The following is a 12,134-nucleotide window of genomic DNA, read 5'->3' as shown; positions in this document are numbered from 1 at the left end:
TTGGAGGTTGCGGGCAGGCCGAGTCAACCGCCGGCAGACGTTCCCGCCACCGGCCAGGGCAGACATTTTGATTTTCCCGCCGGGGAGCCACGTGATTCCGCCGGAAGCGGAAGCCAGGGGCATCCTGGGAACGCGGGGGGCCCATCACAACCCGCAACGTCATCAGCACGCGACGCTGCGAATTCAACTTTCTCAGCGGACGCCGCGTCATCACTGTACCGACACGGTACAGTAGACTCTATCGGCCGGGAAATCGCCGATCTCCGGCTCGAGACGGTACAAGCTGAGGGGGAGACGACGTCCGCCCTCCAACAACGCCTGCCCATCTTCCGAGAATTCACATCTGAAGGGGGCGACTGGGCGGCATTCCAGCGTCGCTTCCTGAGCCACCAAGAGATGGTGGGCTGGTCGGACGCACAGGCGCTCCGAGCACTACCGGCCACTTTGGATGACGACGCTCTCGCCTCGCTCCTCACCATCCCCAGGCAACAAAGGGCGACTCTTCAATCGGCCCTCCGACGGATGTCCAACGTGTACGGGCCTCCATCCGACGTCCGCAGCCGATTTTACGACAGGCGACGCCGCCCTAAAGAGTCTCCGTTGGCATTCCGGACCGCTCTACTGGCAATGGCAAGAGCGGGTTACCCTCGCATGGACGACGAGGCCATCGATGCCATCGTTCTCCAGAAGATGCTGGAGCTGGCGCGCGAGCTGCGCATCATCATCCAAGCGGTGGACGACGACAGTATGTGCTCGCTACGAGCCGCTCGGTGCATCCACGCACATCTGCTGCTCCACACGGAATCGACCATCGCCGCCTCGGCTTCGACGTCGGAGCCTTCCAGCAGGGATGCCGAGTTCTCCCCCGACCGGGCCTTCATGGCGACCAGGTCAACGGGCCGGCGATCGTCCGACCACGCTGGTCGCCGCAACGACCAGCAGCGGGGACGGCCTGCTCCACGCGGCGACGTGACGTGCTTCAACTGTGGCCGACGAGGCCACATCTCCTCTGACTGCCGTGCGCCTCGAAGACGCCCCTCCGCATCCCGGGGCCAGGACTACAGGACGTCCACGGCATCGCGGCAAAACCAGGCAAGTCGCGACGCCTCTCACGCTCGGCCCTCATTCACACCATACACACTGCAGCGCACCATAAGAAGGGCTCGCGATTCGGCGTGTGATGGGGGGTATTCTGGCATTTGTTCGCGGCCACTCGGACCTGGGCAGTGGTCTGAGTTGGCCCATAGGGTAGTCGCGGCGACGGCAGGTTCATCCGTGGTTGTCGGATCAATCGAGGGTGTGGAATTTCGCGTGTTGGTCGATACTGGTGCGTCGGCTACGATCATTTCGGATCTGATTTACAATATACTGCCCGTACGATGCCGCCCCTTGGAACGGGTTTCTATCCCGTGTTTCGCCGCTAATGGCAGTTCACTTGGCATTATTGGGCAAATTCGGGCGCAAATTTCGATTGGAGACATTAAATTGGCAGGGCCTATTTTGGTCTCTTCTTCCCTCGCCGTGCCGTGTTTGTTAGGCACTGATTTTCTCGCGAAAATGCCTATTAAGATCCTTGTAGATCAAGGCTGCATCGAACTCCCGTCGGGTCGACGGATGGCGTTCTTGCCCACACCCTCACATCCGCGCATGGCTAGTGCCTCGGTGCAGGCGTTTGTTGCGAGCACAGTTCGCATTCCACCAGGGACACAAATGCTCGTGCCCTTGCAACTTAAAAAACCGCTAGCCCCGGAGGCCTCGGCACATGGCATTTTGCTGGGGCCTTCAAACGCAGCTGCTAAGGGGTTAGATTTGGTGGCTGCACAGACCCTCGTAGCAGCCGACAGGGAGCCGTTCTTGCAGGTTTTGAATGTCGGATTGTCCACAACCGTCATTCCGCAAGGAACTGTGCTCGCTCACGCGACCCCGGTGCCGTTGGGGACCGGAGTCGCGGGACACGTGCGTGACACGCCGCAGGTCCCACCTCCTTCCGAATCGGATGAGAGATGGTTGGACGCGCTCTGCACAGACACGGGTGATCTGTCTCATTCGCAGCGAATTAAATTGCGCGCTCTTCTGCGAGAATTTTCCGATGTCTTTAGTAAATCTAAATTTGATATTGGCTGCACCAAGCTGCTGCGTCACCACATTGATACTGGTGACGCTGCCCCGATTCGACAAAACCCGTTTCGGCTTAGCCCGGCGGAGAAACAGCATGTTAAATCGGCTGTGGATGACATGCTGAAGGCCGATATAATTTCTCCCTCCACTAGTCCCTGGGGTGCTCCAATAGTGCTGGTCAAAAAGCACGATGGCAGTCTCCGTTTTTGCGTTGATTTTCGGCGCCTAAATAAAATCTCGGTAGCGGACGCCTACCCTCTCCCTCGTATGGACGAGTCATTGGATGCCCTGGCAGGGGCGCACTATTTCTCCACCTTGGACCTTCTGTCGGGGTTTTGGCAACTCCCCCTCGACGAATCGTCAAAACCTAAGACTGCTTTTCGGACACCACAGGGCCTTTTCGAGTTTAATAGATTGCCCATGGGTCTCCACTCGGCCCCAGCGACGTTCCAGAGGCTCATGGAGCTGGTCCTCGCTGGGCTCCAGTGGGACTCATGTCTCATTTATCTTGACGACGTCATCGTCTTTAGCCGCACGTTCGGCGAACACATCGAACGGTTGCGTGCTGTCTTCTTGAAAATGCGGGCCGCTAACTTGAAATTCAAGCCGCAGAAGTGTCACCTTCTGCGTGAGTCTGTGCGCTATCTGGGCCACATAGTTAGCCGCTCGGGCATTTCTACCGACCCTGAAAAAACCAAATGTGTTCAACATTGGCCGACCCCTACATCTACGGGCGATGTTCGTAGTTTTATTGGTTTTGCGTCGTACTACCGCCGGTTTGTTGCTGGCTTCGCGACGATTGCCAAGCCGCTCCACGCCCTTACGTCAAAAGGGGTGGCGTTTCATTGGGGGGACGCAGAACAGGCTGCGTTCGACTCCTTGCGGAACGCGCTCGTGACGGCACCGTCCCTTGCGTACCCCGATTTTTCCGTGCCATTCGTGTTGGACACCGACGCTAGCAATACGGGGATTGGGGGTGTTCTGTCACAAAAAGTTGATGGCATTGAAAGGGTTGTTGCCTATGGTAGCAGAGTCTTGTCTCTTGCTGAACAAAGATACTGTGTGACCAGACGTGAGCTGCTGGCCATTGTTTTTTTTATTCAGCAATACAGGCCGTACCTGTATGGTCAGCATTTTACCGTGCGATCTGATCATTCGGCTTTACAGTACGCTCTGCGGGTTGACCAACCGTCCGGGCAGCTTTCTCGGTGGCTCGAAGTCCTTCAGGACTACGATTTCAATGTCACTTACCGTAGGGGTGCACAACACACGAATGCCGATGCGTTGTCTCGCCTTCCGCCGGCTCAAAAATGTGCGTGTTTTTTGGGCTCGGGCCGTTGTAAGCCGCCACTGCCTGCGCAGGTCGCGCCTCTCACAACGGTGTCAGCCGCACTTCCCGCCGCCTCAGCGCCGATGTTGGATCATGCAGATCCAATGGCCAGTGACGATTTGCTGGGGCTAACTTTGGCCGAATGGGGTCGGCACCAGGGCGAGGACATGTCATTATTGAGGTTGCGTCGCCACGCGAATAATGCGGTTCCAAGACAGGGCAAATTTAATTCATTTGTCATGAAGCGTGGCTTGTTGATGCATTGGGATGCTGACTCGTGTCAACATAAAATCGTCGTGCCATCCGCCTTGCGATGCAAGGCCGTATGGGCGGCGCATGAGCGTTTATTGCACCTGGGTGTTCATAAGACCATTGGGTTGTTGCGGTTGCAATTTTTCTGGCCGGGCATGCTGCGCGATGTCACTGACATTTTGCTGGGATGCACCCATTGTGCGCAACATAAACCGCCGGCTAAACCGGCATGTCCACCCCTGCAACCCATTTCGGTCTCTCGTATAAATGAGTTGGTGGCTCTCGATATTTTGGGCCCTTTTCCTACTACGCCACGGGGTAATAAGTACCTTCTGGTTGGGGTAGAGTATTTTACACGGTGGCCTATGGCCTGGGCCCTCCCCAACCAGTCGGCGGCGGCCGTTGTGGACGCCTTTGTTCAAGGCTACGTCCTGGACAAGGGCGCACCAGAACGGTTGCTGACCGATCAGGGAAGACATTTTTCAGGAGCCTTGCTGACTGATGTGTGCCGCCTGTTGGGCACTAAGAAAGTGCGCACTTCGCCCTACCATCCCCAGACCGACGGCATGGTGGAGCGCCTTCATAGAACTCTCACCGCTATGTTATGCCATCAGGTCGATGAATCCCACCTCGATTGGGACTTGCAGGTTCTGGGGGTCCTCGCCGCATACCGTATGGCACCTCACGCGGCGACGGGATTTTCCCCGTTCTTTCTAATGTACGGCAGGGATGCCTTTCCTCCCGCCGACGTTCGGCTGGAAATCGAACAGCCACCGCAAAAGTCAAAGCTCGTTGACCACTTGCGATTCAACCTCCGTAAGTTGGCCGAGGCACGGGAGGCCGCCATTGAAAATTCGGCTTCCCGCCAAAGGGCGAATTTGCGACTGCGGGACCCTCGGTCGTACACGCATCGGTGGGCACCGGGAGACAGGGCATGGCTCCACTGCCCCCAGGTGCCGGTGTCCACGTCGGCCAAACTCCTCAGACCATGGCGAGGCCCGGTTGAGGTAGTGGAAGTCCTGCGTCCCCAATGTGTTAAAATTAGCTGGGGACGGCGTCGCTGGTGCGTTCACCCCTCTCGGTTAAAACCCTTCGTCACGCCACGCGTCCCTCCACAACACACACGACATGGGGGCCGAGTGTGCGACGCGTCCGACGAGCCAGATGTTGCCCCGTTGGTGCCTAACCCGCAGCGCAGGCGTGTCATTCCTCCTGCAGATGACGCGGGAGTGACGGCTCCATGCAGGCCACGTTCGGCCTCAATGGACCGTGGAGCAGCAGGTGTCCCCGTGGAGATGCATAAAGGCCCACCGGATGCTCTGGCTCATCCTCCTCCTTCCCTTGTGCCGCCGACAAAGCCTGCCATCCCCTACGATGGTCCCGCGAAACGCACGCGCGCGAAATCTCGCTGGTTGTTATAATGTTTTTTTGGCATGTCTAGTGCCTTGTACATACGTTATGTTGTTAAGGGGGGTATTTATAGGGGTTTAATTGTTCTTGTTGTTCGTGAGGCACACTCACAATTCTTCTACCATTGGTAATTTCGGAGTTTCCCATTGTTGCAGCCGGGACGGCTGGAGCTTCCGAAGGAGGGGGTGATGTAGAGGTGTTAACTACGCGCTGTTGCGTAACCTGCGTTGCCACCAGGGCGGTGCAGCATTACCCCTGGGTACAACGGTTGGGGTCAGTCGAGGTGAAACGGATCGTGGCCAGGGTTTGGTGCGAACCAATCAGACGGTTCCACGTGGGAATGTATGATTGGTTCTACCTGGCCACGAAGGGGTATAAGACGGGTGACCCAACGGACCTGGGGGAGTTCGCTCCCTGCACGAAGACAGAAGACTGGGCTGAAGCCTAGCTAGGACCCTGGACCAGCCTTTCAGCCCTTCTAAGGGCTAAGGCTCGGCATACCCAGTGGTCAGGACCCACCGGGCCAGCGGTGGGTCAGATAGCCTCCCCTAGGTCCTAGCCGGAGGACTAGGATAGCGGTAGACGTGTGAGTCCCGCCAAGTCCGGAGGTTGTACCTCCTTAGGTATCAAGGAGGTTAGCGGTAGACGTGTGAGTCCCGCCAAGTCCGGAGGCTGTACCTCCCTAGGGTATCGGGTGAGGGGACCGAATATCCCTCTGTGTGTGTTAAGCGTTGTATAAGGAAATAATACAATAAACAGAGTGTGCCTCCTAAAGAAGTCTGCTCGTCCTTACAACACTACAGCTGTAAAGTCCGTCAGGGCATGCTGGGTGGAGGAGGAGGCTGCCACAAGGAGGCTGGCACATTAACATGTATGCATTTATATAATACATAATTTTTCTTATGCATTTGGTACTGTGAGAATGTCATGTGTAAAAGCATTCGCTAAATAAATATTAGGAACCCAACACTGCCATTAACCTCGAGAGAGGGATGGCCATAATGAACCTCCTCTTGAGAGACACCCAGGGCTTGAACCCAGGATCTCTCCAGTTCCTTGGCTAACATGGCCATGATGATATCCCTGAGAAATGTGAAGCGGTGTGGACGAGCGCCATCGTGAACCGAGGTCGCCGTGGTTACATGAGGTACGGGGGGTGAGCGGTTATGGGGAAAATCCCCCAAAAGCCTCCACCTCCGAAAGAAACGGTGCCACTCAGTCTGACCTTGACTGGGGCTGGGACACGAATTGGCCAGTCAAGGCAGGCCAGTTGGCGTGAGGTGTAGGGATAGTCTACAGGGCTATGCGTGATTTGTGGCAAGTGTGGTCAACAAAAATTTGGTTTAATATAACGAATTAACGAGGTTCTGATTGGAAGACGCTGAACGAACCAAGTTGATTGACAGGGCCTGAGGAACGAGAGATGGAGTAATTGCACCGAGCAACAGGCAGCTGATTGACTGCTAGGGAGGGCAGAGAGAAAGAGGCTGTGAGGGCGGGATTGAATCCGTGTATTAAGGTGAGCGCTACCCGTGTACGAGGGCAGAGGTGTGTGTAGCGTTCGCCGGGAGCGGTCAACATTAGCTCGGGGGGCACAGTGTGTTCAGCGTTTGCTGGGGCGGTCGGCATTTGCCCGGGTGGTCGGCGTTCGCCTGAGGAAGGACGGATGGTCGATGCTCACCACAACCAAGGAGACTCTTGGAGAAGACCAGCGGCTCAGTGACCAAGACTGCAGCTGCTTTAAGTTGTTCACAGCGCTGTTGATGGTGCCAACCATTCCCGATACTGCAGTTGCTTTTGATTTGTTCGGAGCGCTATTGATGGCGCCAACCAAAAACCCGAGACTCCAGCTGTGTTGAGCTGTTTAGAGCACTGTTGATGTCGCCAGCCACGTCCTGAGATTGCCGTTACGTACCCTGGACTTGTGCTGTGTTGTCTTATTGCCCAAGAGTGGAGCGTGCATGAGGGTTGGTATGAACGGTCGTCACGTTCTTCTGTTGTTTTGCAGCCACGGTGTTTTGTGATTGTCAACACATGGGGCGCTGTGTTAAGGCTGTTGCTGTTGCCGAGAGTTTTTAAGAGTCGGTTGTACTCTGTGTTCTGTAATTGTTGACGTGCGTGGGGCGCTGTGTAGATGTGTGATGTTAACATTGGCGAGAGTTTTTAAGAGTTAGTTGTACTTGGTTGTTAGGAAATTATCCGCCACAGTTGATTCGTATCCTTGTGCAAAGTATTTCAATAGTGTATAACGAATCAAGGCATCGTTAATAAATTAAAAATCATAAGATTCTCTGTATTTCTGATTGAGTTATTGTACATCTTTTTGTGGCCGTTTAAGTACGTTGGTGCCCTATAATATTGAGATAATTGCATGGGAGAGAAAATGGATCCTAAAACCTCTACTATATTAATAAAAAAAGAGGAGCCCTCACAAAATGTGGCAGTGATATTAACATTTTAAAAAGTAGCTCCAGTGTCAATGTTCTGCGTATCTCTCCATCGGTGTATTTGTACCTGTGTGTGTGACTTTGTGTCCTCGTTGGTGCCGGATGGCAACGCTGTGGTGAGCAGTGCCATGGGGGGAGGGCCAATTTAGATTGGCCATTCCTCTCATGGCGTTTGTAGCCACCACAGCGGCCAAATGGGGGCTTCTGAACGGGTGCGAGGGGCTGGTAACCCCTCCATCTTCAAATAAATCAACACGATACCACGGAAAAAATATCATAAAAAGCGTGTGCCGGAGGCCCCGGGGGGACAGGCGTCTATGACGTCTCCTGGCCAAACCCCATTTGGCAGAGCCAGGAGATGGAATCCTTACCGTCGGGGTTCCTCCAAAAACAGAAAAAAAACCACTGCGGGTGGCCACGTGGAATGTTCGAATGCTCACTGCAGAGGAAAGGCTGCCACTCCTCTGTTCGGAGCTGGACCGGTACCGCCTGGATCTCGTGGTATTCAGGAGGTCCAGTGGACCGGTTCTGGCTCCTGCCACCATGAGGGGTGGACAGTACTCGACTCGGGGCAGGAGAATGCCAAATAACAGGGAGTGGCTCTTCTGAACAAAAGAATGAAGGGGGCGTGGGAGCATGGCGGTGAGGGAAGCTGTAATCCCCAGGCTACTTTGGGCTCGTCTTCCCATCAACCAGAAGTGAGGAGTGGTGGTCGTGGTTACTTATGCCCCAACCGAAGATGAACATCCGTGGATGGATGCAGGCAAGGCCGATGAGTCAGATGCCTTCTATGACCTCCTGTCACAGGTGCTAGGCTGGGTCATGTAGCCCGTATGCCCAGCCACCGCATGCCTAAACAGCTTTTATTCAGCCGGATAGAAGGGGCTAAATGGGTGCGGCACGGGCTAGAGAAGAGATTGAGTGATGTGGTACAGGCGGACGCGGAGCTGAGTGGACTTGCCCATGACTGGTACAAGCAGTGTCAAGATCGGCCTCTGTGGAGGAGGCTCCTGAAGGACGCTACTAGGCAGTTAGAGGCAGTCGCCCTCCAGCAACAACGGAGGGCAGAGGAGCGATGCTCACAATAAGGAGTGGAGCACCAGGTGGCTAAAGCACAGCAAGTTGGCACAGTAGGGGGCACAGGTGGTGCATCGGCCAGTCATCTCAGTCAGTCGACCCGTGGCACCTGCCAGCGGGCGTTCGACACTTCACGTTGCCTCACCGTGCACATAGCCCGGCACAAACGCCATGGTGACATCACCGCCACTTAGTGGTGAATGGCAAGTTATTGTTGTATGACTGTTTCTGTGTGTTTCTGAGTAACTAGATATCTGTGTGTGTATCTGTGTATCTCTGTCTTCATATACCTCTTGTATATCTCTGTGTAGACGCCGGAACGTGATGATTGGGGACATATTTTGGAGGCCATGCAGACTGCTCTGCAGCTGCAGAAGAGCATCAACCAATCTCTCCTGGATCTACATGGGCAGGCTCGCGAGAAAAATGACCCACAGGTGAGTACACAGAATCGCACACACAGACAAGACTTGGAGACTCCAACACGGAGACACACAGACAATGCTCAGAGATGCACACAGATGCATGCCTCGAGATGAGTCTCGACTTGTACAGATACTGGTGAATTTTCACCACAAGTCTTCACTTTAACACGTAGGCTTTCGCGACCAATATTATTTGTAACTAGCCTTTTGCCCGTCCAAGGAAGGGTGAATTGCAGTAAATCTGAAACTTGCAAGCTAAAAGCAGACCGCGACGTGATATTCATTGCATTAATTCGTGTGCAATTTGTAAGGGCGCGGTGACACAGACCTATTTCATTTTAAGGTTATAATCCCTTGTTCATCATGTCCTTTTTACTTTGATGTCTCAATAACGTTACAGAGATCGCGTGATGTGAGGGTTCTGCCTTTGTAGTGAGGGTTGCAAGTTGACGCCGAGGAGGGATGAGGAGGCACCTCGGCCCCCCATGTGGAGTAACGTCAGCTGCTAATTATTATGAATGGGGGGGGGGTCTATTTGGAGGACGTCACCTGTTAATGATTATGAATGAGAAGGGCTGTTCGATGTGGAGTGACGTCACCTGCTCATGATTATTAATGAGGGGGGAGGGTGCTCCATGTGGAGGACGTAACCTGTTCATGATTATTAATGAGGGGGGCTGGTCGACGTGGAGTGACGTCACGAGCTTTGCACACAGACATTCTTGGCTCATTATAGTAGGTAAGAATAATGGGGGGGGGGGGGGTGTCCATTTGGAGGACGTCACCTGCTCATGAATATTAATGAGGGGTGGGGGGGTGTCCATTTGGAAGACGTCACCTGCTCATGAATATTAATGAGGGGGGCTGGTCGATGTGGAGTGACGTCACGAGCGTTAACAATAGACATTCCTGGGTGATTCTAGTAGGTATAAAGGTTTTTGGGGTGAGATCTATTCTCAATTATTTTGTCAACCTCGCACCTAATAATCTCTGCCTCATTATGTGGACGGTGTTGTACCGCTGATTCCACCTCAGCAATGATCTCATCTACTGGAATTGTACGTGGGGCAACTGCAAAGTTAAGACCTTTAAAGACGATATCATGCCACTGGTTAAATAAGTGTTAATTAAGTTAATTAGTTTTCTTTTAAATTGTTCGTTATTAGTTGGGAATTGATATGAAGGACACTCAATTGATTTTGATATAACTAATTATTACTGGCCGAGACTACCATAATTCGGGAATCCATTGAAATTGAGAGAAATACTAAAATTTTAACCACTCTGACAGCTACAGGCTTAGTGCGGCCCGGAAGCGTATTATTAAGTAATAGATCTTATAACTGCATTCCTTATAGAGGAAATACATGCTAATTAACTGATTACTAATCTATTATATAATTGCAATAACCCCCCCCCTCCCCCCACTCATATTCTTGGGTCTTTCGGTAAAGTCACGTAGATAGGTTCAAAGAAAATAATTAAAAATAACAGAACTACGTTTCGATCGCAACGCAAGCGGTTGTCTTCAGGAAAAGGGGGGGTTAGCTTCCAAGGGAAACTGTTTATAAGGGTTTGAAATGGGTGTAGCCCAAATGTCAGCAGCCAATGATTATGTAAGTGTTCGGCAGCGAGCCCGGCGGTGGTTCGTTTTCCACCAATCAAAGGGCTGCCAGGTGAAAATTAGCATGTTAAAGAGAGATTATCATGTTAATGAGAATCGCAGAGCCGCAACAAAGGGGTCGGCGCGCAAAGTGACTGTGAAAGCGCAAGTTTGAAGTGGGCGTAAAGCACAACTAACATCGGAAGGTGGTAGGATGGGAACATCATAGACAATTATGGCTTAAACTGGTTGATAACGTCCTTCCAATGATTGCTCAGTCTGTACCCATCAGCTCGGTTGAAATTGTGTCTGTCTATATATATAGCTCCATCACTCCCCCCCCCCATCCCATGGCCTCTGATCTCTAAACATCATGATCTTGCTATTTTTAAGACTGGAAGCAGGTGGATTGTTTCACTATTCTGGCAAATCGCCCGATGATGTTGGATGTAATTACCAGCAAAACGTCATTCAAATTGTAAATGTTGTGTATTTATTCTCCAACACACCAGTGGGCTGAAGTAGTAACTTATTGGTGCGTTGTTTATGCGACAAACCTTACTGGCTGTGTCGAGTGGTGGAGGGTTGACACATTTATACTTACACGATCTAACCCAAAAACCTTTATTATGAAGTCTTCACTTGTTTAACCATCCACTCTCTTCCTCCCTCTCTCCTCTCTCATCCCGTCACCAAATCCTCTCACCTCTTCTCCTCCACCACATGTCCTCTCCACCTCCTCTCTCCCCTCCACCTCTTCTCTCCCCTCACAATGTCTCAGCTGTGTGAATTCCTGAAGGACTTCCTGGAGGAGCAGGTGGAGTCTATCAAAAAGTTGGGCGACCACATCACCAATCTGAAGCGGCTGGGCGTTCCCCAGTCTGGCTTGGGCGAGTACCTCTATGAGAGACTCACTCTGGGAGACTGCAGCTAGGTGCTCTCCCACTCTCAAACACCCCCCCCCCCCACCACTAAACCATTCATTCATAAACACACTCGCTCACTCACCCTCGCATACGACACTCATTCATTTACCTAAACACTCTGCCCACCAACTCAGTCACTCGTACACACACACACAAGCGCTCGCCCACCTGCTCACTCACACCGAGCCGTGTCTCTCTCAATCTGTAGTTGCTTCATGAGGACAGCCGGTGTGTGATGGTGATAATAGTACTCCTATTACTGCTAACATTTGCAAACGATAATAGCCTGTACTGCTTTGAAGATATGGTACCCTTGGTTGATTGAATTGGTGGTGATGGTTGAGTTAATGGTGATTGAAGTGGTTGTGATCATGGTTGATGATGTGTGGTGCTTGTTGACACTCAAGTTGTGATTGATCGCATGGTGGTAGTGGAGATGGTTGAGGTGGTGGTTTCTTGGCCTCTTCTCTAATCCTCTGGCTTATGGGTTCACCGATATTACAAATCGGACCTCCTAGTGAGAAAATAAAGATTCTACAAGCATCA

At 52.6% G+C, this 12,134-nt stretch overlaps 1 protein-coding gene across 2 annotated transcripts in view; it reads left to right on the top strand.

Annotated features, from left to right (window-relative positions):
• Positions 1-12,134, top strand: part of LOC116954522 (ferritin heavy chain B-like) — a 53,384-nt gene extending 41,250 nt beyond the window's left edge. For both annotated transcript variants that reach the window (XM_032975097.2, XM_032975096.2), the window contains exons 3-4: positions 8,946-9,071; positions 11,444-12,134. In XM_032975097.2, coding sequence (XP_032830988.1) covers positions 8,946-9,071; positions 11,444-11,596 — 279 coding nt within the window. In that variant the 3' untranslated portion in view covers positions 11,597-12,134. The remainder of the gene's footprint in view (positions 1-8,945; positions 9,072-11,443) is intronic.

This window comes from Petromyzon marinus, chromosome 55, assembly GCF_048934315.1.
Source record: "Petromyzon marinus isolate PM22_M1 ecotype Great Lakes invasive population chromosome 55, UKy_Petmar_22M1.pri1.0, whole genome shotgun sequence".
Lineage (NCBI taxonomy): Eukaryota > Metazoa > Chordata > Hyperoartia > Petromyzontiformes > Petromyzontidae > Petromyzon > Petromyzon marinus.
This window is presented reverse-complemented; position numbering and strand designations above follow the sequence as displayed.